This window comes from Andrena cerasifolii, chromosome 2 (genome assembly GCF_050908995.1).
Source record: "Andrena cerasifolii isolate SP2316 chromosome 2, iyAndCera1_principal, whole genome shotgun sequence".
Lineage (NCBI taxonomy): Eukaryota > Metazoa > Arthropoda > Insecta > Hymenoptera > Andrenidae > Andrena > Andrena cerasifolii.
In genome coordinates, this window is record NC_135119.1 from 20672247 (window position 1) to 20697871 (window position 25625).

The 25625-nt window shown below is 38.6% G+C and overlaps 1 protein-coding gene across 10 annotated transcripts in view; it reads left to right on the top strand.

Moving 5' to 3' along the window:
• The first annotated feature begins 67 nt into the window (after positions 1-67).
• Positions 68-25625, top strand: part of LOC143366500 (uncharacterized) — an 81152-nt gene continuing 55594 nt past the window's right edge. For 6 of the 10 annotated variants that reach the window (XR_013084747.1, XM_076807614.1, XM_076807618.1 and 3 more), the window contains exons 1-3: positions 68-230; positions 787-844; positions 7383-7505. Coding sequence is in view for 8 of the 10 variants with exons in the window: in XM_076807614.1 (XP_076663729.1) it covers positions 7413-7505 (93 nt within the window). In the remaining 2 variants the exon portion in view is untranslated. Of the gene's footprint in view, positions 231-786; positions 845-7382; positions 7506-22669; positions 23380-23476; positions 23740-25625 lie in introns of those variants that run through there. The other 4 variants (XM_076807615.1, XM_076807620.1, XM_076807617.1 and 1 more) reach the window with 4 other exon arrangements.

Consider the following 25625-nt stretch of genomic DNA (forward strand, 5'->3'; position numbering starts at 1 on the left):
CTGATGCTTGGTGGGGTGACTATGACATCACGACGCATGTTTCGTGCTATCGAATATGCTGAGTGACAGGTGGTGTAGTAGTCTGTTACGTACTGTGCATCGGGGATACGAGTCGTATCCTCGCGTCACACGCTCGGCACGTTGTTATTCGTAGGTGTCAGTGTTAAGTTTTGTGATGCATACCACGATTTCACGCAAACTACCTGAGAGATTCAACTCCGCGAGAAGAGGTGAGCTTATTATCGAGAAAATCATTCAGATTCCGATCGTTCGCTGCATTTTCCTCCTCATGTTTACACGAAAGATCAATGAAATTCCATCGAGATAGAGAATGCCCATAATGCTTCGCGCGCTATGGTTCACGTTCCACGAATCTACCAAGAGTGTCTTTTAAACCAAACCATCCGAACATTTATTTCACGATTCCGCGATTAGTCTCATATACGAGCATATATTTTCGAATCTTCCGATCATCATTTTCATTTACTTATCCGGGGGAACGTTGGTTGTCGACGCAACAATTAATCATCGAGTCGCGGATACGGTAGTGGAGACGTAATTCATGAAAAACGCCGACAAGATGAACGTGTCTTCCATATGTAAATGATGAACGTAATTATTTGCTACTTCGTACGCATTGCGTACGTGCAGAGCATTACGTACACATACGTACGAGTAACTCGCTGCGAATCATTAGGGAAAAAATGAGCGTCGTGATCTTGGACGATGTGTTGACAATATTTGTGACAATTTTTTTTTGTATGAAAAAGGATTTCTTCTTTCCAGTGCTTTTGAGTCAGCTAGAGAACAAGCCAGGCATAGGGCCGCAGGGAATTTTATTTCTGTGAGTAAATACGAGTGTATTGCAATATGATTTCCGATCGCTTTTGGGCAAAGAGGTGTCTGTGAAAGGTTAAGGTGCATGCGCAACACATCCTGACCGAGGGTTTTGATCTTTTCACCGGTGAACTAACAAAATTTCTGGCTTTCATTCCTATCTCCTCTTCAATCTCCTTTTAGCTGTAGGCAAAGTAACCACAGATTGGTTATGGAAATTTTATTCTGCCAAGAAAAATTCTCACGGCTATAGATTAATCTCATTGAATTGATTCTTATATTAAATAGAATTTACCGATGCTCTACTTGGTCGTAGCGACCATTAAATTTAATTTTAACAGAAATTAATGAATTGAAATGTCTAACAAATCGCACGTATGGTGCGCGAGCGTGTGGGTGCATGTGCAAACGTATACCGGTTTTCGGCGTTACGTAAGATTTAAACAGTACTCGATTCGATGAACTTTATTGTCTTGTTCTTTTCGGAAAAAATGCAATACTCTTTACAAATCGTGGAGTGGTAACATGTATGCAAGTTTCTCTCAGGCGAACTATCAGGTTCTCAATATTTCGGTCAGTATCGATTGCAGGATGTGAAACTGGGTAGGGTCCTCCATCCGAGATATCTCGGTGCGGATTCACTGTTATCTTGTTTCCTCGATCCTTTAAAATTCCTTCTGAATATTGCGAACAAATGATTCCTCTTTTTTTTCTAATTGAATCGTCAGCATGAGTCAACTAGGAACAGATGATACGTTTAAAGAAAACTGTCGCGAATAACATAAATTTCAAAATCATCGTTTACTAAGCCGTGATTGTACGCTGTTCGTTATTTTATGCAGTATTCTGTATTCTGAATAATATTTGGGTTTATTTAATGTTGTACAAGAAGTAACGCCGATCATATTCGATTGTTGTTAATATTATTAATCGCTGACCTTATAAATTAATAGGAATAGTATACAATAATTTAAAGGAACAAGTCTCGAGAAATTTATTACATTTTAATTACAGTCTAATTAGGAAATACTCTTGTTAGTAAAATCCAAAATATCGGATGGAATTGTTACAGAAGTTTAATAATGCACACCTTTACCGCAGCCTAAAGTTTATTAACGTATCTGATCAGAAGAGAAGTAAATCGACGCGAGTTATAACCGTGAATCTTTAATGATACAAAGCACAGTACAAGGACCAGTTAGTTATCGTTGCATTTAATATGAAATGTTTATCAGGATGTTAAATAACGTATTCAGATTATGCCTGTGTCGATCTCCTACAATATGCATACACGTGTACCTCGACTTATGCTAATTGCACAATGTGAAGATACTATTTTGCAGCTGGCTATTATCGACGCATTTAATGAAAGCACCTAAGCGCAATATTTGTCTTAGATAATAATACGTAAAAACAGTTGAAACTCTCCCTCGCGTACTAGCCTCACGAGGGTCCAAAGTGGCAAAACCCGCAGTTAATTTCTAAAGCCAAATATAATTATCCAAATTGTGACGAAAACAAGATAAAAACTTGCTGCAATTGGTAACTAGTCACGAGAGGTCATAAAACGTACCAATCCTATCATCACTGCTAAATATTTCCATTCAAGTCAAATATTTTCGTCCTTTGAAGCTTGCGTCACGCCAACTCTTTGTTATTCTAGGCCCTGAATCACCGATCCCGATTCACATGTTTGAACACAATTTCTTTTAACCATTGTTTGGAGTATCCTCACTCCTCTTCGAAAATACCCAAGAGAGCGCTGCAATTTCCTATTTTACCTCAGTTCCAATCCGATATACAGTGACTCGCATTGATATTCGGACACTTTTTAAAATCGCATAACTTTTTTAGAATTGGTCCAAACGACGTGAGTTTTTTTGAGGAGCTAGAAGGAGCAGTTTGCTAAATGACGTATTTGGTCGTTTTGAAAAAAAATGTATTTGGTGGGAATAGTGAAAAAAATAGTAAAGGTCGAATTTTAAACTTTTTTTTTGAGTTGTAATGAAAATTAAAAAAAAAACAAACGTTTAAAGATCGCAGAATAAGGTCGAGAATCGCGAAAATTCCCGAAATCAGCGATTTTCGATCTTATTCTGCGATCTTTAAACGTTTGTAGCTCGGAGCAACGTTAACCGATTTTCATTACAAGCTCACAAAAAAAAATTTAAAAATCGACCTTTACTATTCTTTTCGCTATTCCGACCAAATACATTTTTTTTCAAAACGACGAAACGCGTCAGTTAGCAAACTAATCCTTCTAGCTCCTCAAAAAAACTCAAGTTGTTTGGACCAATTCTAAAAAAGTTATGTCACTGTAAATACAGTCGCAATTCTCGCGAGGTCAGTTTCAATTCGATTCTAGTTAAATCGTAGTCCCACAGTTACTAATAAACTATCTGCCTCTAAAACCATATTGTACCACGAGCTTTAGTATTTCGATTTTTATCATTGTGCAAACACCCGTTGAAACCAGAGAGTACACTTTAAGGCTTTGCATTGTTAGTTTCGTTCTAGTTCTGTAAGTTGGACTCTGTCCAGTGTGAATTCTAATTCTTGAAGACCATCTCGGTTCATAATTATTTTGATACACGTGTCGTTAAATGTTAGCCGACTCTTCCCTTCTGTTCATTAGGTATAATCGAATTAACGTTTCGTTAGTTTTCCGTGAATTTTCGCGGTAGGATTTTAATGAGCGCAGCTCAACAAACTTTGTCCTGTCCACTGCTAACGAACGATAATATCGTGTTTCTAAGTTTCTATAATTATCTCACCTATGTCTCGTCTTAATTCCCAATTATTATGGAATAAAATCGATGAATCTGTTAACTCTCAATTCTTCGCCACAGAATCTGCTCGCAACAGTTTCTTGTTACTAATCGCAAATATTAACTATTTTAATGTCAGATGGAAAATCTCATAATTTCCGTGGAAAAGCTGGGTACAATTGCCCGATCTATCGCCGATTGTATTTAAATAAACGTAAAAAAGTGAACTGAAAACGAATACATTATTAGTGCAAGAGTAGAGAATAATACATGCGAGAAAATTTCATTCGAGTCCAAGTAGATTTAATTAAAAAATTGTACCTTAAATTTTCGCTGCAAGGAGCTTGGCCATTTTTGAGAATATCGTGCTAAGTTGCCCGGAAGTGAAACGGTTCGGCCCGAGCGATCAGAAATAATCGAAGGTGGAGAAATATTGCAAGCTGCAAGAAATCGGTATCCTCCTAAACATTCGGCCTGTGCGCTCGGCATGTTCCGAATGTGGCGAATTGGGCCAGTGCCATTTATCGTCCTACATCTGGGAATCACGACACACCGCCACCTTTCACCATTGATTTGAGTATTTAAGGTTAAATTCCACGCTATGGTTCTACCTTTCACCTGTACCTTTCCGATCATTTACAGGTCGCGTTGCGGTAATATCATTTCATAAACGATATTGTTATGTCATACGATGATGCCCAGTTTTCTAAACATCGATGCATGATTCCCAAAAATCCCCTTCCTTTTGTGCCTTCCTTCATTCGATTGCGAAAAATCTCGTTTTCTTCATTGATTCCATCATTTGATCCTCGAAATCTCCTTTGCTTGATCTATTCCCCCAGTTGATCACTAATATTCTCTTCGTTTACATCATCCTAGTATTATAGAATTTTATACTTTAAGGATTTTCTTTGATTTTTGGAATGCATTTAATAATTATGAGGTATATTGGTTTGTGCGTCCGACTCACTTTTCGAAATTACTGTAATTGCCGTAGGCTCGGAGAGTATCTAAATATTTATTTTTTTAGCTCCATTGGCAGTGGTGATAAACTCGAGCTGCTTTCATGTGTGTGTTTCTATTATTTCTGTTGTAATTAGTATTTTCAGCAAATCTATAAAGTAGTTAGTAGGTAAACTGTTTTATATAATTTAGTTCAAAGTTTTGTAACTGATTTTTAAATTCTTTTATTTAGCTGCTATTTGTTTGTTACACAGGGTGTCCCAAAATAAGTGGGAAATATTTTAGGGGTGACTTACGCACATGTAAATAATAAAAAAGTCATATAAACTTACGTCCTATTTTATTTTTGTTTTTGGGGGGTTTGTTTTTCGATACGGTTTTTTTTTTAATTAGACCACAATACTGTGCAGAGGATACCTACATACCGAGTTCTGTTTGTAAACAGTTGGGAGGAATTGTGCGACGCTACGTCCATCTAACGAAAGAATTACTGCGATTCGAACTCGAAAACAAAGTGAAATAGGTAAACTTTTTTATTATTTAGATGTGCTGAAGTCACCCCTAAAATATTTCCCACATATTCTGGGACCCTCTGTATAAGTAAGCCATATTATTTTTACTCATCATTTTCAATTTCGCCTTTGCCCAATGTTACCATTTCTCCAGATATCATTTTACCAAAGCTGGTGACGATACACCACACACGGTATTGGGTCCTCTTCAGTTCTGTGGTATTTCCGTTCGTTGCAATGAAAGTACTCAATGGCCCCGCGATATCTGTTTCGAGCCATTAACCTGCTTCGAGATCGCATACAGGGGGAAAGCGTAAATTATGTGACATTACTTCGAATGGGTATCATGAGAAATTCGAACGAAGCAATTTGCCTTCGCGCGAGTTTCGACTGCAATCGTAGAAATAACACTAGACGGGCACGCGTAATATTACAAATCACTGATATTCTTCGAGTCATACTATTACGTGGAAATGACATAATTCAAAGCATGATAATGAATTCATAAATTCCCTAACATTGTAGGCGTACATCTGCACGTATTCCCGTGTTATATATGGAAAATGGTAACGTATAAGAAAGACTGTTCTATGTATATACCTCAGTTAGTATTCATAACATTACCTTGTTTAACCCTTTGACTACGAAAGGCGTATATACAGTGACGTGCAAAAGTATTCGGCCACCCTATAAAATCGCATAAATTTTTTTAAATTAATCCAAACGACTTGAGTTTGCTAAAAAAAAAGTAAAGGTCGTTTTTTAACTTTTTTGTGAGCCTGTAATGAAAATTCAAATAACCCGTTTGTAGGTTTAAGTAAGTTATATACACGCCTAAAATTTTATCAAAATCGGTTAACGTTGCTCTGAGCTATAAACGCTTAAGTATCGCGATTTTCGACCTTATTCTGCGATATTTAAGCGTTTATAGCTCAGAGCAACGTTAACTGATTTTGATAAAATTTTAGGCATGTATAACTTACTTAAACTACTTTTACTATTTTTTTTTGCTCTTCCGATCAAGTGCATTTTTTTTAAAACGACGAATCACGTTACATAGCAAACTAATCCTTCGAGCTTCTAAAGAAAATGCGATTTTAAAGGGTGGCCGAATACTTTTGCACGCCACTGTATACGTTCTCACAAGTCTATCAATATATACGAAAGAAAAACTGAATATTTTTAATTTATTTGCAATCATTTTTTTTTAACCCCTGAGAATGGTACCAAAGTGGACAACCAGTCGCTGCGACTGATAGGTACGCGAATATCAAATATTAATAATAATTGCCACAATTTTTCGTATTAAAAGTAGAACCTATGCCCATAAAACATTTTCAGTGAAAATCGATTCTGTTCAAATCCTTCAAGCCTATACCGCGACAAAAGGCTTATACACACGCAGGCCCGGCGCGTGGTGTTTTCCTCGTATGTGCGCGAAATATGCGGGGCCTTCCCAAAAATAATTTTGCCGAGTATCTAATTGCGAATAAAAAGAACAGTAAACGAAAATCAAACGAGAGCCTCTCTACAATATGATCTCACTTATTATCGCCCTAGTTCTGCTTACACAAATTTGGGTTGGTTAAAAATTGATCTCATATTTTTTTAGGTCTCTTAGCGCTTTTTCTCTTGCGGCGTAATTTTGCACACGCCAGCAGCCGGGTCTGTATACACGTGGGAACGTGGCTTTAGGTGGTAGAGGGTTACACGGAAGGTTCCCTAGAACACTGTCCCGTCACTCAAATCTGTTTGTCTACTAAATCTATGTACATACATCAATATTGCAGTAGGATTCCATTTATCAGAACTTGCTGCTGGATCCTTATGCATCCTCGCTATTGCAAAGTTCATTGAACTCGAATCGAGCGTGCGAGTGTTTCCATACAAGCCTGACAAGTTATTATTAATTCGAGATAATAAATCAACAAGCAGATGATTAATTTAAAAAGAAAATACGGTTAGATCATAATACTGCAAATTTCACCGATAAAATTAATACTGTGGATAGTCCTGAAGATATTACTTTAAATGAAACGAACGGATTTCCTAGAATATGGTCTCAGAAAAATCGGACCCTGTCATCGAAACGAGAGATCGTTGGGAGAATCTGCGAACGATACCGAACAACGAAGGTTCGGCGTTCCCCGAATGTGTGGGTCCGCTTTTATTTGAGCACACCTTCGTTATTCGCTCGATTCTCTTCTCCGACATGTTCAGGCGAATGGAGTTGTGCTGCACTTTGGATCAACGCTGAATTTCTGCCTGTTATAATTCGATGATTTTTTTTGGCGATGCTCAGATTGTGCTGGGACGAGGTTGGGAGATCTATATGGGGCAATGCGTGTCTCGTAAGGCGGGCGCCGTCATCGCAACCGGTCATCGCGACTCGCTCACTTACCGTATCATGGACAAACCCTCCAAGGTAAATGACACAATAATTATATTATTTCCAGAATAACTACACGAACGTGCATGAAATAATTAGGATACGAATCCTCTATTAACCCTTTCACAGTGTAGTCCGCGAGGGGTACAAACAATGGCGTCAAATAATTAATCCTCTGACCACTGTGCTTCGGTCTATTTTAACCCATGTTCTCGATGCTCTTAATTTATAATAAAAATCAATCTTTAGAGTTCGAAATATTAATTTCTGCAAGAAGAGTATCACGTTCCCAAGTGATGCAGAAAGAAAGAAAGACGCGCATGGGTCTAAACTGACCCAGTAATGGTCTCCCACGCACTTCTCCAGAAGCGTCAACCCTTCGAGGGTGAAACTGTTTAATTATACTTCGAGCACAAACTATTTACCAAAAGATACCGAGAACTGGTAGATAAATGTTTGTGCTATATGCTATATAGATATTATCGTGTGAAGTTTACAATTAGCGCAAAATTGCCTGCCTGTACAAGTGACGATTGTTAATAAGCATTGGTTGTATTAAATAATTACATTTTAAAAAACCCGACTGCTTAAAAAAACATTAAAAAAATTAATTTTTAATTTAATTTTCTTATTAATTTAATTTTTATAATGTTTTTTTAAGCAGTCGGGTTTTTTTTAAATGTAATTGTTTAATACAACCAATGCTAAAAAACATTAAAAAAATTAATTTTTAATTTAATTTTCTTATTAATTTAATTTGTTTAATGTTTTTTTTATTAATTTAATTTTTTTAATATTTTTTAAGCAGTCGGATTTTTTAATTTTTTTAATTTTTATTTAATTTTTTTAATGTTTTTTTATTTTTTTTATATCCTATAACATTCGGAACGTCAAGACAATTCTAAAGACACCTCATTTGTCCAAATCGGTGTATCCGTACAGACTCTAGAGCGTAACATAGCCTGATAAACAGAATACCCTCTTTTGCGTGCCGCAGTCGGGTAAAAACGAGGAACCATTCAATTTTTGTAATGGAGCAGAATACAGTTTCGTTTTATTTCCGTTCCTCGATTAGTTTTTTCTCTAATTACGTACACAGTGCCGCGCTATTCCGTTAGGAAACAATCGCGTACGGTGTACTGGTTATTGTTAGTTCGTCGTTTGTCAGAGTCCAGAGGAAATCTCATAGAAAGCATCCTAGTGATATTAATTAGGTGCTCCAGCGAAGTAAAACAGAGCTCGCATCATTGCGCTTCGCTCGTTACTCTATTTCTTGTATCTTCATATCTCACATCTTCCATTATTTTCGCGAACTTAAATATACGATGGTCTTCAACAATTTCCTGACGACGAGCGCTGCGAGTTTGCTCTCGTTGCTTTCGGTGTGTAGGAACTCGACGTACGGTACAATGCCCGACTACTTTTCTTCCCAGGCAGCTTGGTTTTACATAATTTATCCTGTTATAGTTGCAGAATAATAATTAGTCACACTAATCATCGCGTTATCTTCGTCTTCCTACTCTCCTAACGAGTATAAATCGACTCTAGAATGTTAACCGTCAACGATTTTGGTAAAAGATAAGAAATATTGATTTTCCAATAAAGTATTCAAATTTCGGCTTGTAAATCCGCAGCATTCTAAATTCAATCTTCCATTTATGCCAAAATTGTTGGAAGCCTCAAAAGCAGCTGTGACTTTGAAATGCAAAATCATATGAAATTATTATTCTTTTAGTTAAATTAGAGTTTCTTTGACAGTGTACTTTGCTGAATAATATAATTTGAATTTCGACCGTAAAAATTGTTCTGATTAGAAGAGATGATTTCGGCGCACTGGTTCGGTCTATTAAATAATTAACCCTCGAGCGGGCGCGCTTTGTGAACTTTGTTCACCGATCTGCGTATTTCCTTCGTTAGGTCTCGGTAATAAAAACATTTTCTCCACGCGATCGTGGTGTGTTTCAAGAACCCTATGATGCTTGTGCCAGTTGATTTTCATTTTTGATGTTAAAAATGTTTTACATATACTATTTTTGTGTGTTTTAAATACATTTACTGTATTTTTGGATACATTCATAATATTTTCCCACACATTTAATTTAAGTTACCACTGTCAACAGAGAAACCGTTTCTGAAGTGTAATATACAAGGGGGCTAAAATGATTATTTTCAACTGATGAACTGAGTTCACCACGCGCTTGCTTGTGTACCTCTCATTGGCGCGCCCGCCCGAGCGTTAAATAAAAGCTACTTTGCAATTTTGAGAATTTTTATCAAATTCCAACGTTTCGATCAGTGATTATCACCATTCTGAAGGAAAGTTAGATAAAAGGAAAAAATACTGCGTATGCTTTAATATAAGAAAATTTTTCTTTTAAACAATTGTCACGTTCATTGCTAGAAACGTGCGACGTACAAGTCGGTTGAACTTTATCTAACTTTCCTTGAGAATCGTCATAATCACTGACCGAAACGTTGGAATCTGATAAGAATTCTCAAAATTGCAAACTAGCTTTTATTTAATTATTTAATAGACCGAACCAGTGCGCCGAAATCATCACTGCTAATCAGTGTACTTTGCTACTTGAAATATCAGCACAGTTTGGTCGCTTGATATTGTTACACCCTGTACATCGAAGAGAGATCCGATTTTATAAGAACGCGACTCGATCTACTCGCAAAAAAGGCGAAATTCTTTCCAACAGTTGATTGAAGTAAATTGTCCATACGTACAAAGCAGCAGATCTTCGATCCTTTCATCGCATGTTTGAGATTGCACGCGAATGAATGGGAATCGGTGAAAGCGAGGGAGTACTCCAGATAAAAAAGAATGAACGTATACAACGGGTACGTGCTCTCGGCAGATTTCGATCGCAGAACCAGTGGGTGTCGTGAAAAACGGCAGTAAAACATCGCACGAATTATGATTCAGGATTAATTTGGAGAACTCTCGCCATTCCTTAGTTTCCCAATTATTTAGCCCATTACCTACTTCAAAATTTCTATCCTGGAGCCAAACTGGCCATATACCATTAACAAAACTAAAAATTAATTTTCTTTCATCTCAGACATAGCTGGTTTAACCATTCTGTGATCAATTTATTAAATACTAGGTACTCCTTAAATTCTGAACCTTTTTTTAATATTCGGAACACGTTAGAAAATTTAGTTGCGGTATTGTTACATTAAATGCGTAATACTTTCTTTCAATCCTGATATTTTATTCACCCTCCTAAGTTGATCATATTTCCATATCCAGGAGATTACCTGGTCTCCAAATTCTTTTAATTGTGCATTTTTCAGGCGCTGATCTTCTGCGAAAGTAATAAATTAAATGATGTAACTGAAATGAAATTTTTTTGGCAGTTTTCTTGCTGCAAGTTGCGCCACTGGCTCAGCAAAACATACATCACTGACTTTCTTGTTCTTCTCCTTCCTTTCACTCGACTGTTTGGAGGATTTCAATATACGTAGCTGATTTTTCGCGTTACTTCCTGCATTGGAATCGCTTCTTGGCCTCTTTTTGTTCGTTGCGCGTTGAAAAACTAGTTTCAATTTACGTTACATCTATAGTTACATTCTACTTGGGTAATCTGTGCAAAAAGGTATTAACACACTTTAGGTTTTTCGTCAGGTAAAATACTTTGCACCCGAAAGTAGGTACAGGAAATTTGGTTAATGCAGAAAAACACGTTTTATCAAAATAAGTTTATAACCATTACTCCGTTTAGCTCTTTCTTGTAAACTTGCTTCCCAATCGAAACAAGAACAATTTTCAGGACTACTAAAACAACAGTAAGAAACATTATCTACAGGATTGCAAAAATTTATCCCCCAAAAAATTTAAATGATTCGTTGCCCAAAGAATTACGCAAAGGGGAAGGAATTTCTCAACAATATCGTTTCAATTAATATAAATTACATGAAGCAGAAGATGCTATATGTATATGTATATTATTAAAATTGATTTGTTCATTAAGAACACAGAGCTTCTGATTATTTACTGCATTTTACGTTCTCGCGTCATGGAAGTGTCAGAAGACTCATTTGTTAGCTCAGAGAATAGCTGAATTAAAATCGGAATTTAGTGGATTTAATTCTAATAATTACAAACGGTGGTGTACACGTATGTTCAGTAGATAAGCGTACGTTTATCGGATTGTGTGGCTGCTTGAATTTATTCAGTCGTAGCGCAAAGTCCATGGCAACATGGTACTGTAGTAGCGAGTACAAGTGAACGCGCGAGTATTAGTTGCTATTTAATACCGCATATTGGTCACTGCACCGTAATAGTACACGGGTATCTTTGACTCCATATAGCGGAAAAGCCAGCTGATTCCATGAGATATGAGCTGAAGGTCATGCTGACGAAGTTCAATGTCCTTACTATCGTTTCAATCGTACCTGAGGCAGTGTATCTTTCATTTTCACTAGATTCAGCGAAGTAAAATTAGGAAATACACCTCAGACAGTAGGAAAGAGATCTTTACAGAAGAGATTCGAACTGTCCAATTCTTACAAAAGTGTTGCTGATGATTTTTAGGATGAAGAAGTTCTCCTGTACTAGAAAAGGCATAGGGGTGTAACGCAGGTAGTAATTGTAACTAACTATTTATGTATTTATGTTAACGATTACTATTAATAGTGGGGCAGAATAGTGTAGTCGAGAAGTGGATGATTCCTTACGTAAAAATAAGTCGAAAGTGCAGAATAAAATTTTGGAAATCTGGATTGCTTGTGAGCTCACGTTTTGAAATCTCAATTTTTTAAAATTATTCATGAATTCCTGCGAGCACTTACGACTTTTCTCCACTTTAAATACAAAGTAGCATAGAATTCCATTCACTTTACAAAATTATTAAAAATTCAAATTCCCTAAATATGTCGAGCAAAACAAATCTTTCAGGAAGTGGTGTGTCACCTGAGTCCCATTTTTTTTTTCATTAGCACACTCATCAATCGAATCGAAATACGCGAATGTATCACACGATGTCAGGCAAAAATCTGAATGACGGAAGATCTTCCTTTCCGCGGCTGCTCTACCGTTATTTTACGCTTACTGATCACACGTTACACCCATTCACGTTCCAGGGAACTTTCAATAATTAATACGCATTGTTTTCGTGCTCTTATTTCTTACGCGTTAATTAAGCTATGCAAAAGCCCGCTGCGCCGATATCAGTTCGTATTTCGTTTGCGTTACGATCTTTCAAACTCTCTGCGCAACTCTCATTATTCAGCACAGCACCCTGTACACGCGAAATAAATAATCTCATTAAATTTTGAAGCAAACCAATTTTCACGTATTTCCCCCGATTTTAAACGGTCGAAAATCATTCAAGAAGCCCCTTAACGTGGAAATTGTGTATTACTAAATAATTAAGAGCGACTTAATTAATTTCGTCCGGAGCAAATACTGCACATGACCTAGTACTGTACTTGCTCCTTTCGCACGACCGAAATTATCGAATGCACGAATTAAGTCCAGCGAGGAGGGATTTTTTAAAAAGTTAAATTATATATATGGTTATTAGAAAATTATAAATATATATATATATATATTTGTGGTTTGTGATAAATTGTATCTTTTCGCTTCATCACTCTCAAGGGCTATCTATACTTTATTACAGCCTCGTTTCTTTAGCAACACGTTGGATAGAAAGGATATGAAATGTTCTGTTGTTCTATTGAGATTGTGAAACGATGTTAGTGGATTCCTCGTGGCCGGACATGTACAATTACGTGGCTTGACTGCCTGTGGCACGTCACACATGTGAGATTACGGAATTTGCATACTTTAGCAAAGGTCTACGTACCATGCTCTCCCTTTAGCTGCGACGGGGCTGGCGTAAAAGATGAGGCACTCGGAAGTATGTACCTGAATCTTTGTGCTAGATTCAAAATTCCCATAAATACTAAAAACGAGCTTTGCCCAGTCTTAAGAGAAATATATGATAACGCAGAGGTCACTCTCTTTAAGGCAATCATTCTCAAACTCCCAAGATTCTCACTGTTTTTTTTTTTAAATTGAGCTATACACAGTATAAACTTTCCGGATAACCGAGCCAAAAATACAATTTCTTTTTAGAATAGGGGAGGATAATTATTTAAAAGATAGTCGAACGGGAGATAATCAGTTTATCACTATAGACAAGCTTGCATAATTAGAGGTGTGAGTAGAGAAGGAATTTGGGTAAATAAAGAAATTAGGAACTCTTTAGCTAGTCTCATATGTTGCGTGGTGGAATCTGAAGGAATGGCACGATCAGTTCATTGATGAATCTTAGATCCATTCGTATCCTTGTATTCTCTCAAATATTTCTAAAAACAAGAAATACGCAGACAAGTATACGCGCAGAAGAGTTACGTTCCTACAATCAAACATTACTAATTATTACAGAGGACTGGCCATCTCATGTATGTATGTGTTTCTCCCACGGTGGCTTGTTTGCATGGGGCAGGCGTGATATGTGAAAGTAATTAATTGTTCAGTTCATCACCAATGCTAATTCCCTCGGCTATAGTTCTTGCTCTTTCCTTTCATTATATCCGCTTTCTATTGTTCTCCGTTATGCCAGTTGGCTTCGCGGCGGGTATCCGCTAACCGGAAACACCGTGGAAAAACGCGAACCAGGAGGATCGGCGTTGTCTATGCTCGATGTGAGGAGAAGGAGAAGTTTCTCCGTTTCTTTCTCACAGTTTTGCCCCAGGTTTTGTATTAATTATGGCACTCTTGGCCATCACGTTCACTTGTTTCTTTCTGAGCAGCTGCTCGTACATGGCATGTCGAACGGAATTAACACGTCACTATCGAAAGTGTGGATAGACTGTTTCGACGTAGCCGCTGGATGGCTTTTGGCAATTTGAGTTAACGTTAATTGGTGAACAAATACATGCTGGATAAACGGGGGTTTAGTTTTCGGTTGTTCAGAATAGAATTTTAATTATGGCAATTTAATTATCGTGCCTTGCGAGAGAGATGTGCATGTTGTGGCGTTTGGGGTATTTTAGATGAATACATACCACTTCTGTTACGGTCGGCAAAATTTCCTGATCTCAAACATCATAGGAAATGTTTGCAAGTAGTTAATTCGAAGGATTTACGAGGAAGGAATGCGATTTTAGTCTACGCAAGGTGTTCAAAAATTGTTATTGAATGTGGTTGAGCTATTTCTTCAAGTCTCATTATGAAGTGAGAGACATCCTTAGTAAAAGAATTGCTACAAGTTAGAACTGTAAATATTCGAATACTTCAAAGTGTTCGAATAATTCAAAGTGTTCGAATAATTCAGAGTGTTCGAATAATTCAAAGTGTTCGAATAATTCAAAGTGTTCGAATAATTCAAAGTGTTCGAATAATTCAAAGTGCTCGAATAATTCAAAGTTGTCGAATAATTCAAAGTGTTCGAATAATTCAGAGTGTTCGAATAATTCAAAGTGTTCGAATAATTCAAAGTGTTCGAATAATTCAAAGTGTTCGAATAATTCAAAGTGTTCGAATAATTCAAAGTGTTCGAATAATTCAAAGTGTTCGAATAATTCAAAGTGTTCGAATAATTCAAAGTGTTCGAATAATTCAAAGTGTTCGAATAATTCAGAGTGCTCGAATAATTCAGAGTGCTCGAATAATTCAAAGTGTTCGAATAATTCAGAGTGCTCGAATAATTCAGAGTGCTCGAATAATTCAAAGTGTTCGAATAATTCAAAAAGTTCGAATTTCGGATTCTACCGAATACGAATCTAAACATTTGAAAGACAACTAAATATAGTAAATTCCAATATGAAAAGAACTTCACGATAAAGTGTGAAAAAATATTTCATGTTCAGATTTCTACTCGGTACAATCCAAAGTTCGATCACTCTCAAATTTTAATTTTGAATTCAAATTCGAATTCTGTTGGAATTCGAATATTCGAATATCCGAATATTCGTAACAGCCCTACTACAAGTAGTAGAAAGACGCGAAAGTTGAGAAATCATTGACTATGCGACGAAAATGTCCATTACTCTATTACTTCTGCTTCTCTGGTAAACAAAGTGTTAGCATAAAAAGCATTATTCATAAGAAACTGTAAACCATGGCCACTGCGTAGAACAACAGAAGGAGTTCACGTGTTACGTGAGTTTTGTGACGTATCGAAGACATTCCAGTGTCCCACTTCATTATCGTGGAATGTACCGTTTTTCTGAATGTTATTAACGTCGGTAGTTTTTTTTTATCACTAACGTAGAAGTGCCCCAAGGTTAACACGAATGTGTAGTAATCGATTCATAGGTATATACGAGGGTGTTCGGTAACTTGTGCTACAACCGGAGAGGGGGTGATTCTGCATGAAAAAATAAGTCGAGTACATGGAATAAAATTTTTCGTACGAGGCATGGTTTTTGACAAAATCGACTGTAACATTGACAGAAATGAAGGGGTCATTAAATTATATATTCAATAAATTCCTAATTTAAAATAACAAAGCTTTTCTGGCTGTTTTGAGTGTTGTACGTAAATTTGGCGACTTCTTTTTTTTATTGGAAAAATGCAAGTCTCGAAACTTGAATCTTTCAATGAAGATCTACCTTCGTAGTGAAGGTAGGTAGTTCATGAATCTTACGCTAGATGGCAGAGCATTGCAGAAGGATAACATGTATGTTGAGTGGTACAGTGGTAACATTATCTTTTTATGCAGACACCTAATTAGAATTGATGGAGAAATTGCTGGATTCGGCAATTTCGAATAAGATCTTGTAAACAAAGTCAATGTAATATGAATTTTTAAGTATTTTATCACTTTGAGAATCGTACAATTCCTAGTTTTATAATAGATACACCTACTCGTTGATTTTGATCGTGGGATGATTTTTCATTTTACTTCTCACAGAAATTTGATTTCCGGGATTTTAAATTATTTAGGTTTAGAATATATACTTACAATTAAAGGAAGACAAATTGCGTTTCACACTTTAAGATTTTCTATAGGTTTCCTTTTTCCTTCTCCAAAAAAACAATTGTTAATATATATTTCGCTAGAATGAAGGAAATATTTTGAAATACTTTAAAACTCTTCGGGCTTTGTTCGATTGAACTGTAAAAAGGCATCTTCTGTTTTTTCAGAGGTGCACCGAATGTCTATATTATTGAAGTTCATTTAAGTTCGTTTAATTAATGCTTCATGATCCATAACGAACCCATGGAATGGTCATAAAGCTGGTACTTGTCGCCGAGTGTTAATTTTCTGAAATACAAGTGCCCGAATTATTTTTAATTATCTCAGGGAAAGGATGTTAACGGGTATCCTACCGTTATTACCGCGCTGAAGCTTTAATTAAATTAGAAGACCCTTGAAATGCCGGGCGGATTAATTTCTGGGTTAAGCTACTTTTAAATGAGCCAAACGGTGCACGCGTGTTAGTGTGCTTAACGCGAAGCGTGTAATTCATATAATCGAAAGTGAAAACGAATGCGCTTCGACAAACCATCTCTAAAAATCAATTTCTCTAAAACAGCTTTTCACATTTCCATAATATTTGTAAGGGACAGTATCTTTTAATACAATAATTACCTTCAAATTCAGAACTTCAAACAGCGTGAAAAATGTTTTCATTAACTTCGATCACTTCATCCATACCAAAACTTTATAATTTTTTTTTTTAGGAAACGATGCGCTTACGACATGTGATTACTTTTAAAGTTTCCTTTAAGCGAGCAGAATATGATGTAAAAAAAAAAATTAGGTGTAGATTCACTCCTGAAAGCAGTGGCCATCACTTTTTATACACGATGTACATACAAGCAGTATGTATCTTACTTACAAGGGAACATTCCGAACCTGGAAATTCGAAAAATTCTGAAACTTTGTGAATATGTAGAGAATTTCCTTCTGATGATAACGCAATTTTTGTTTGTCAAAAAATCCGGTTATTTACCGATTTTGTGTTATAACTCGTGAACTGTAAAATAATTTGTTCACCAAACGCTAGATCTAATTGAAAGAAGTAACTTTTGTCTTGAAACTTTTTTTCTACCTCTTACAATTCGCGAGTTATAACACAAAATCGAAAAATTGCCGAATTTTCAAGGGGGGGAATTTAATTTCACCCCCTTCGAGTGAATTTGAGCAGCAAAGAAAAATTGCGTTGTAATTAGAAGGAAATCCCCCACATATTCACAGTTTCAGATTTTTTTGAATTTTCGGGTTCTGGATCTTCCCTTGTTAGTCTTCCACGAATCTTTGTACACAATTGTTCATAACTATCGTTGTTCCGTCGCTTGTTTGGTCCTCATAAAGTGTACAGTATCGTGGATGCACTTCGTCGCTGGAAGTTTTTGCTTTTCAAAATCCCATCAAAAGAGTGTTTCGTTTTTTAAGGAGTCAAACTACTTTGTAGCTTAATTTATGCACAGTAAGATAGACTAAAATTCCACCCCAATAAGTGATCCTCTTATTTATTATTGGGAGATCAGTCATTGCCTGATGAATCGCTACAAAATCGTTGAGAAATTAGATTTGCGAAGGGAGTGAATAGAAATAGCTATGTTCAGTATACTGTGGCATATTTTAGTAAAGAGGTTGCAGCGTCGGAATAAGGCCAGGTTAAAGATGCTGACGTTGTGAAGCGGGCAGAACGACGAGGCCTCGGGACAAGTATCACTGAAAAGTGGATGTAGGGAACGGCTCCTATCAAAGTGTGATGACTCATCACCTTTGCATTAATGTAGAGAAGACTGATCGACGTCACGCTAATTGTAACCGTTGTCTACAGACTCCATTTACATGTATCAAGTTCAACGGCAGAGTTAACTGCAGCGTACACTTTACATAGCGACTGAAAAGATCGACCTATTGAACTATAGATATCTTTTATACAGGGTGGTTCACTTAACTGTGCCACCTAAATTACTTGCAAACATTGTGTTCCATAAAATAACGATTCAAACGAAAATTGTATGGTATCATCGAGGGCACACGCTGTAATATTAGCCACTTGAACTTATTAATCCACTATGCGCTTACATCGATCGTAATGGGCAACACTTTGATTATTACTTACATTAGCAATCATGTAACGAATATCTCGGTAATTATTAGTTCTGGACCCACGCACTCTGATACATTTTTACTCAGCGCTCAACACTCTTTCCAATTGCAGGGTCAAAATTTACCCATTACGATTAAAAACGTCAAGGTGACCTTCATATCTCGATAAAAGAAGCAAAAAACTAATTATTACACTGCGTGCCCGCCTTGATACCATGCGAGTTTTCTTTCAAACATTCTTTCACATAACAAAGAGTATACAAGTAATTTAAATAGGTGGCGCACGTAGGTGAATCGCCCTGTATACCGAACTATGGAAACATCTGTGTATATTCTATGCACATACAGCGGGTGATCAAGTTATTAAAGCCCCCTGCGTAAATCGACGAGTTCACATTAAAACGATTAATTTTTAAATGAAAGCCTAGTTACACTGAATTCTTATTATTTTTTTTATGAAGTATTCACTTTGCAAATATACACTTGTTAACATTATCAGTAACAACTCTCTCTCTCTCTCTCTCTCTCTCTCTCTCTCTCTCTCTCTCTGACTCGTTCGCACACACATGCACATAAACACTTAACAGTATTATTCCCATGTAAAAGATATTAAAATTCAGAAAATTCCACGTGCTTATTTTGTTTATTGGCTACTCCAGCACTGGGGTCTTCTCACGTCTCTGCGGTATGTACGTCAATCGTTATTGAAAGCCGTAAAGAATCTGCAAGTCCTCGAAGTCTTAATCAGAATCTTAAAAACTACCTGACTAGCGTGCAAACCGCAGTTAATTTCCCAAATGGCGGCGAAGTTTATTCCGTATGATACACCGAGTCCCTGTTGTTATTTATTAACAATCCTCATTATCGTCATTTCGTTTCGCAACCAATTGAAATATCTACAAAAGCATCGTACACCTAGACTGCTAGACAATCGTATCACACCTGTCCGTCACGAAAAGTGCGAATGTGTCAGGTAGTCTGGTATCTTGGATTGGTCCTCTGTTTACTAGATACGTACGTAGACGCTCGAGTGCATTTTCTAGCGAGGGTCGAGGTCCGTGCGTGAAGCGCAATATTAATGAGCGAAGGGTCGCGAGGGTGGAGTATTGAAGTAGCAGTGCTGTAGTTCTCGGAGAAGTATACACCTAGTATAGAGCGGAAGACTCCAGGCTTCCAGTTTTAAGACTGAAGAGCACGGGAGAGAGCTTATCACGCTGTCTGAAAGGGATATTGTGCGAGAGATTCTCTGGTGCATGCTCTTTACGTCCTCCTTTTATAGTCTGGCGTGGCGGTGATAAGACCCGGGCTTGATTCCTACATTTCAGCCTCGCGCCTGTATTGTGTCCGTCCTGCATTGCTGCCGCACGAATTTCAGATTTCACAACGCACTCCTGTAATTAATTCGCGTGTTTGATTTGCGCGGTAAATAGGGGGCAAGTAATAGATTGGTATCTTTAAAGAATAAAATATAAAATGCCGAAACAAAGACGCTTGATAAGATAGCATCAGGAAGCAGAGTTATATAAGCATCGCGAGTGGAACAATCGTGCTTATTAAATAAAATCTTCGGATTAGTTATAGATAAGATTGATAAGGTAAACAGAAACTGCTGGGTAGAATGTTTCGAGTGGCAGAAAGTAAATCGGTGTCAGACTCATTTATGTAACTTTTGGGTCTTTTCCATTATCGCGCTGCAACTACATTTTATCCTAAGGTAGGTCGCGGTTTGGTCTGGAGCACACCCAGTTAATGTCTCCACGTTAAAAAAACTTTATAAATTTTTTTTATAAATTTTTTTTTAGAAATTATTTTTTTTATAATTTTTTTCTTGGGGAAATCTTCAAAAGGCACCCCGACTCCTTCAGAGGGGAATCCCCCGGGGGGGGGGACAGGGTAGTGTGGGATTTTTACCCACTAAAACCCTACGGCCACTATGAAATTTTTAATAATTTCCATGTAAATATCTCTATTATTATTGCCCATAACATTGGCAGAAACGCTCGGACACCTATTTACTTATTTTCGACATAGATCCATGGTGCCAAGGCTCGTCAAAATCGGTGTCTACCACATGGTGTCCTCCCCTTGTAAGTCAAAGCTAATAACCCTTAAGAGTAACCTTTTAAACAATTAATGCGCCACAAGAGAGACACGTGCCTTACGGAGTAACTGTTTATACGGATGATATGACACTTCCTCTAGCCAACTCCAGTGCGTTCTGTATAACTGTACAAGATCGCACTCTATATGCAGCTAAAATCACAATTTAACTTCGTATCTCGCGAATGAAAATCTTATCTAGTATTTACAATGAACCGAGCATTTTTATTGAATCGTTAGAAACCTCGATCCTTTAGCAGAGAAACTAATTCGGATAGGCGTGACAGAGAGTACGCGTGATATTTAATTTTCCATTCGCTGCATCCTCTCTCGCGCGCGCGCTTTCACGCAGCGGCAAGTCAGAGAAGATTCTTTGGTGCAACGATATAGGCACGCGGTGATACAAACAAGGCTTAAATCTACAACATGGACAGATAGTACGCGTATTTGAATTCAAGTCATGGGTCATTGTAATTGTATGCTACTGTATATCGTTTGGTGTTGATATAAGGATAGTGTATACAGGGTGTTCCAGAATAAGTGGGACATATTTTAGGAGTGACTTTAGCACTTTTAAACAATACAACAAGTTCATATAAATACATGTCCTATTTCACTTTGTTTTCGAGTTATAGCGAATTTTGTATCGCAATCATTTTTTTGTTAGATGGAGGTAGTGTCGCTCAGGACCTCCCAACTATTTACAAACAGAACTCAGTATCCTCCACACAGTATTGTAGTCTAATTCTGAAAAAATGCTATCTGAAAAGAAAACAAAAATTAAATAGAAGACATGTTTGTATGAACCTATTTTATTATTTAGATGTACCGAAGTCTGGAACACCCTGTATTAAGTGGACACAGGGTGCTCCAAAATCCGTGCTACAAATCTGTAACTATATAGAGGACGATAAAAGCAGCATTTTTTCTTAACACCATTTTGTTGTATGACTTCATGTAACAAAATTACAGGCTCTTCACAATTAGGTGCCCCGGCACCTGGCGATAGGCAGCCTACTATTGTCACAGCAGCGACTTGTGCCTCACGTTGATCGACCTCCATTCCTTTCTAACTCATTCTACGACACTTTCGATAGCAGTTGCTTCCCTGGCTTTTGAGAAAAATCGCTTATTTTTAAAAACTGATCTTATCAAGTTTACACTAAAAAAATAAATATTTTTAAATTCCAGTTTTAAAATTTTAATTAAGTTAGCACTTCAAAACGGGTTCGGAAAAGCAAGAGGGCACTTGCACCGCGTGTTTATGATCGCCAGGGTTGTTTTTTCATTATTATATTTTTTATTACCGCCACCTCAAAATTGCTCCATCCCCTCTCCTTGGAAAAATGTCTACGGGTGCCCTTGAACATCATATTACTGTTCCAAGCATTGTAAATCGTATTCATAGCCGGAGCAGCGTGCATCCGTGGGTATCAGATGGTGGCGCGGGTTGTCTATCGCCAGGCGCCGGGGCACCTAACATTCAAAGGCTTGTAATTTCCTTGCACGACGTGATACAGTAAAACGATACTAATAAAAACTGTTTATCTCATAATCCCCCACAGCATCCTCATCTCCCGACAAAAAAACTTCCACTCTAAAGTGCCCTGTCCATGCGCTCATCACAAGAGCCGAGGAAGTTTTCACAGAAAGCCAGACCTAGAAACGACGAAGAGAAATCAAGCCGACAAGGAAGAGAATTGCGTCCGAACGAATTCTATTAATTAAAAGAAAGGCGAGCAGCGCGCGTCGCACATTACTCATAGTTTCCTAAAATTGCATAACCCTGCGTCCGCGATCGGCGTGGCCCTCCTCGCGGTCTCTTTCGAGGCGCCGGGACATTAAATCAGTCAGCGAGGGTCGGCCGATCGCCGACAGCTCGAACTGTGCCGGCGATCCGTAAGCGTTAGGATTCAATGAAGCGGCTAAATCCCCTCGTCGCCGTCGCACGAATGTGGACTTTCCGTGCGGTCCGCTTTTTGTGCAACCCGCTGTACTCGGCGGCCGGCAGGAGGGGGCCGGAGCCGCGGCGGAGCAGATATAGGAAGGCGTCGAGAGCGCGCGGGCGCACTCGCGGGATCAGTCGTTCGCAGTCGACGCGAGCGTGACGGCGGGTGTGCGGTGGCGTCGCGACGCCGGCGCAGTCACGTCGATCGATTCCACGCTTCTGGCTGGCCGTGCGAGCCTCCTCTGTGACGGGCCAGCGGGTCGGACAGAGACGCTCCGATAGGGATAGGAGGCTTTGCCGGGCGCGCGGGACAAGGAGCTCGCGAAAGGGGGTGAAGAGGCGGATGGAGCGAGAGGGAGAAAGCCGGAGAAAGGAAGAGGGCGCGAGGGGGAAAGAGCTTGATCGGGCTGTTGGCGCGGGGCCGGGGGCGGTAAGCGGGGGCAGCTGGCGACGGTTCTCGGTGCGCGTGTCTTTTAGCGACGAACGCGTTACGAGCGGGGAACGTGCAGGGTCCCTTCTTTCTCTCCACGGAGGTGACAGATTACGGGGAAGGTTCGCTCGGGCCGAGAAAACTGCCCCCGGTACTTTCGGCGCCGCGCCCTCCCTCGGTTAAAAATATTCACGCACAGAGCGGTGCAGGATGACGCCGTTGCGCATTTAGAAGAGAGCGAGCCGTAACCTTCTCTCGCGGCCTGGACGCCGGGATCGATTGCAATACGGTGCTCTTAAACAGCCGGCCGACACTGGCCCCACCGGAGGCATGGATTACCGGTCTGCTGGCACCAGGTGCGAGGATGATCCCCTGGAGAACGAGAAAGGAGTCGGTGCTGCGGTAAGGGATGCATCCTTCTATGTGTTTCCGCGATCGCCTCCACCGTAGGTCTTCCAGGGCACGACACCTCCACGGTCATCGCGGTGTTGCGTTTCTCCTGCCCGAATTCGAGTGGCCTTTCCGGGCTGTCCCAAAGTGATCCGCAAGGCTGTGCGATAGGCTCTGCGGCCACTGTCACGCGCTCTACCCGAGCGAAATGTAGGTCTTGCTCGTTGCGGCATTTACGGACGGGGATTAGTGTCAACCCGCCGCGACACGTTGCGAGGGCCCGTGCGGCAAAACAATAAGACAAATGGCAACAACGGCGGCCAAAGACGCGCAATGTGGGAAGCTAGCTATCGAGCTAGTTGTCAGGAAAAGGTATTATCAGGGTCCCGATTAGAAGGAAGATTCCACGCGCGGAGATCGTTTTATTCAGGTGAAACTGCTTTAATCGCGTTGCCATTTAATACAGTGCAACGATTGTGTGGTGTATTGCGCAAGTATGCATAAGGTACTTTTATGTATGGAGGATTCAGGTGTTTAGTGGTGGGATTTGTAATATTCAGGGAGGATTGTAATTATAGTGTCGTTGCGTAGGTTCGAGGATTTTTGGATTGTTTTTTTTTTGGGTGGGTAGAATTAGGTGTTAACTTTTGTTTTCCTCGACAACACCGGTTTTACGCACGCCTTGGTGGCACGCGCTCGCGTAGAACGAGTGTACGATGGGCATAGAGAAGTTCGTCGATTTGGGGACGCAGTTGCTCTATTTCTGGAGTTTGAATCGGATTACTTCACGTTTCTGAACTTCCACCTTCTCGGCGGTGTTATCTGTTACATGTTATTGAGTGGCTGATCAGAGTGTTACGATACACCGATAGGCTGTAGCAAAACGAATGCGTCTGATATCATTGTTCGTTTATATTGCACGTAGTTGAACACACGGATGTTGCTTGTCCTTTAATTTGTAATTGAGCGGTTCATCTTGAAAGTGGCCTAAGTCCATTTGTCAATTGTTTTTTGTTGCCTGTAGAAACGTGTACAACTTGAAGTTAGTATTAAACGTTTGTATAGAACAAACTTTTAAATCTAAATGGACTTAGGTCACTTTCAAAATAAACGGCTCAATTAGTCATCAATTTATGAATCACGCTGCAATGACATTGGTATCTATATCAGATATCGATATGGGTTTAATCAATTATCTTTCGCGTATAAACAAAGAGAAACAATTGTAGGTATGAGATGACGAATTACGAAATAAATTTACGAAGCTAGAAACTGTCGATCGACTGCTAAGGGCGCTTTTATTGAAACATGGGTACTTCAATGTTTATGTTATATTTTCACTTTATTATTTAATAAAGACATGCTCAATACTCCGTTGTAACGCGGCATACAGAGCAGACAAGTATCTATCGACCTTTAGAACGCATTTAAAATAACTTTCTCTCTACGGTTTCATGAAAGACAGAAAATGAGTTAATAACAAAAGTAGTTACACAATTTTCATTACGTTAATATGTACTGCTTGATAACCTGGTAAACCGCGGAGTATAATAACAGAGATAAGTGTTCAGTAGATAATGCCAACTCACGAATTTATTCATGTAGAAGTTCCGCGGCATTACCGAGAAGACTTTTTGCGACGTGTATTGAGAACTTTTCTCAATTCCGCGCACTCAGGATTTAATCTTGGGGAGCACAGTTGGAGGGATAAAAATATTTTTAATGCAAACACAATAAAATTCATTAGGCGATTAGAAAGTTTTATTTAAAGAATAAAATCCAGTTTTCTTTTCTTTTTACAAAGTTTTTGAATTACTTCAGTCGTGGATACATGAATCTCCTTGCTCGTTCAGGGTGCCAGGACCCCTTGCCCCTCTCCCCTTCTGGGCGCGCTACTGGAGGCCAGGATGGTAAATAAATTACGTTACCAAATTCAACAAATTTTACCGCAAAGTATATATTTTGAACTAATAAACAAAATTCTGAGTGACAAAGGTATTCGGTGACAGTAAGAGTAAACAAACCGAGAAAACTGTTTGTCCGGCACTGTAAATCGTCAATGAACGAAGCACTTAAATGTAATTTCCTTTCCACTTTGCTGTCTCTATAATCCCGAACCCGAATACGTTGCCATTAATAAATTCCACTATTCTCGCGCCTGTGACCACAATAAAATAAAAGTTAAAGTAGAAATTGATGAAATTGATCAAGCTTTCAGCATTGCATTCTCAGTTTCACCATTCTCGCGCTTACTATTC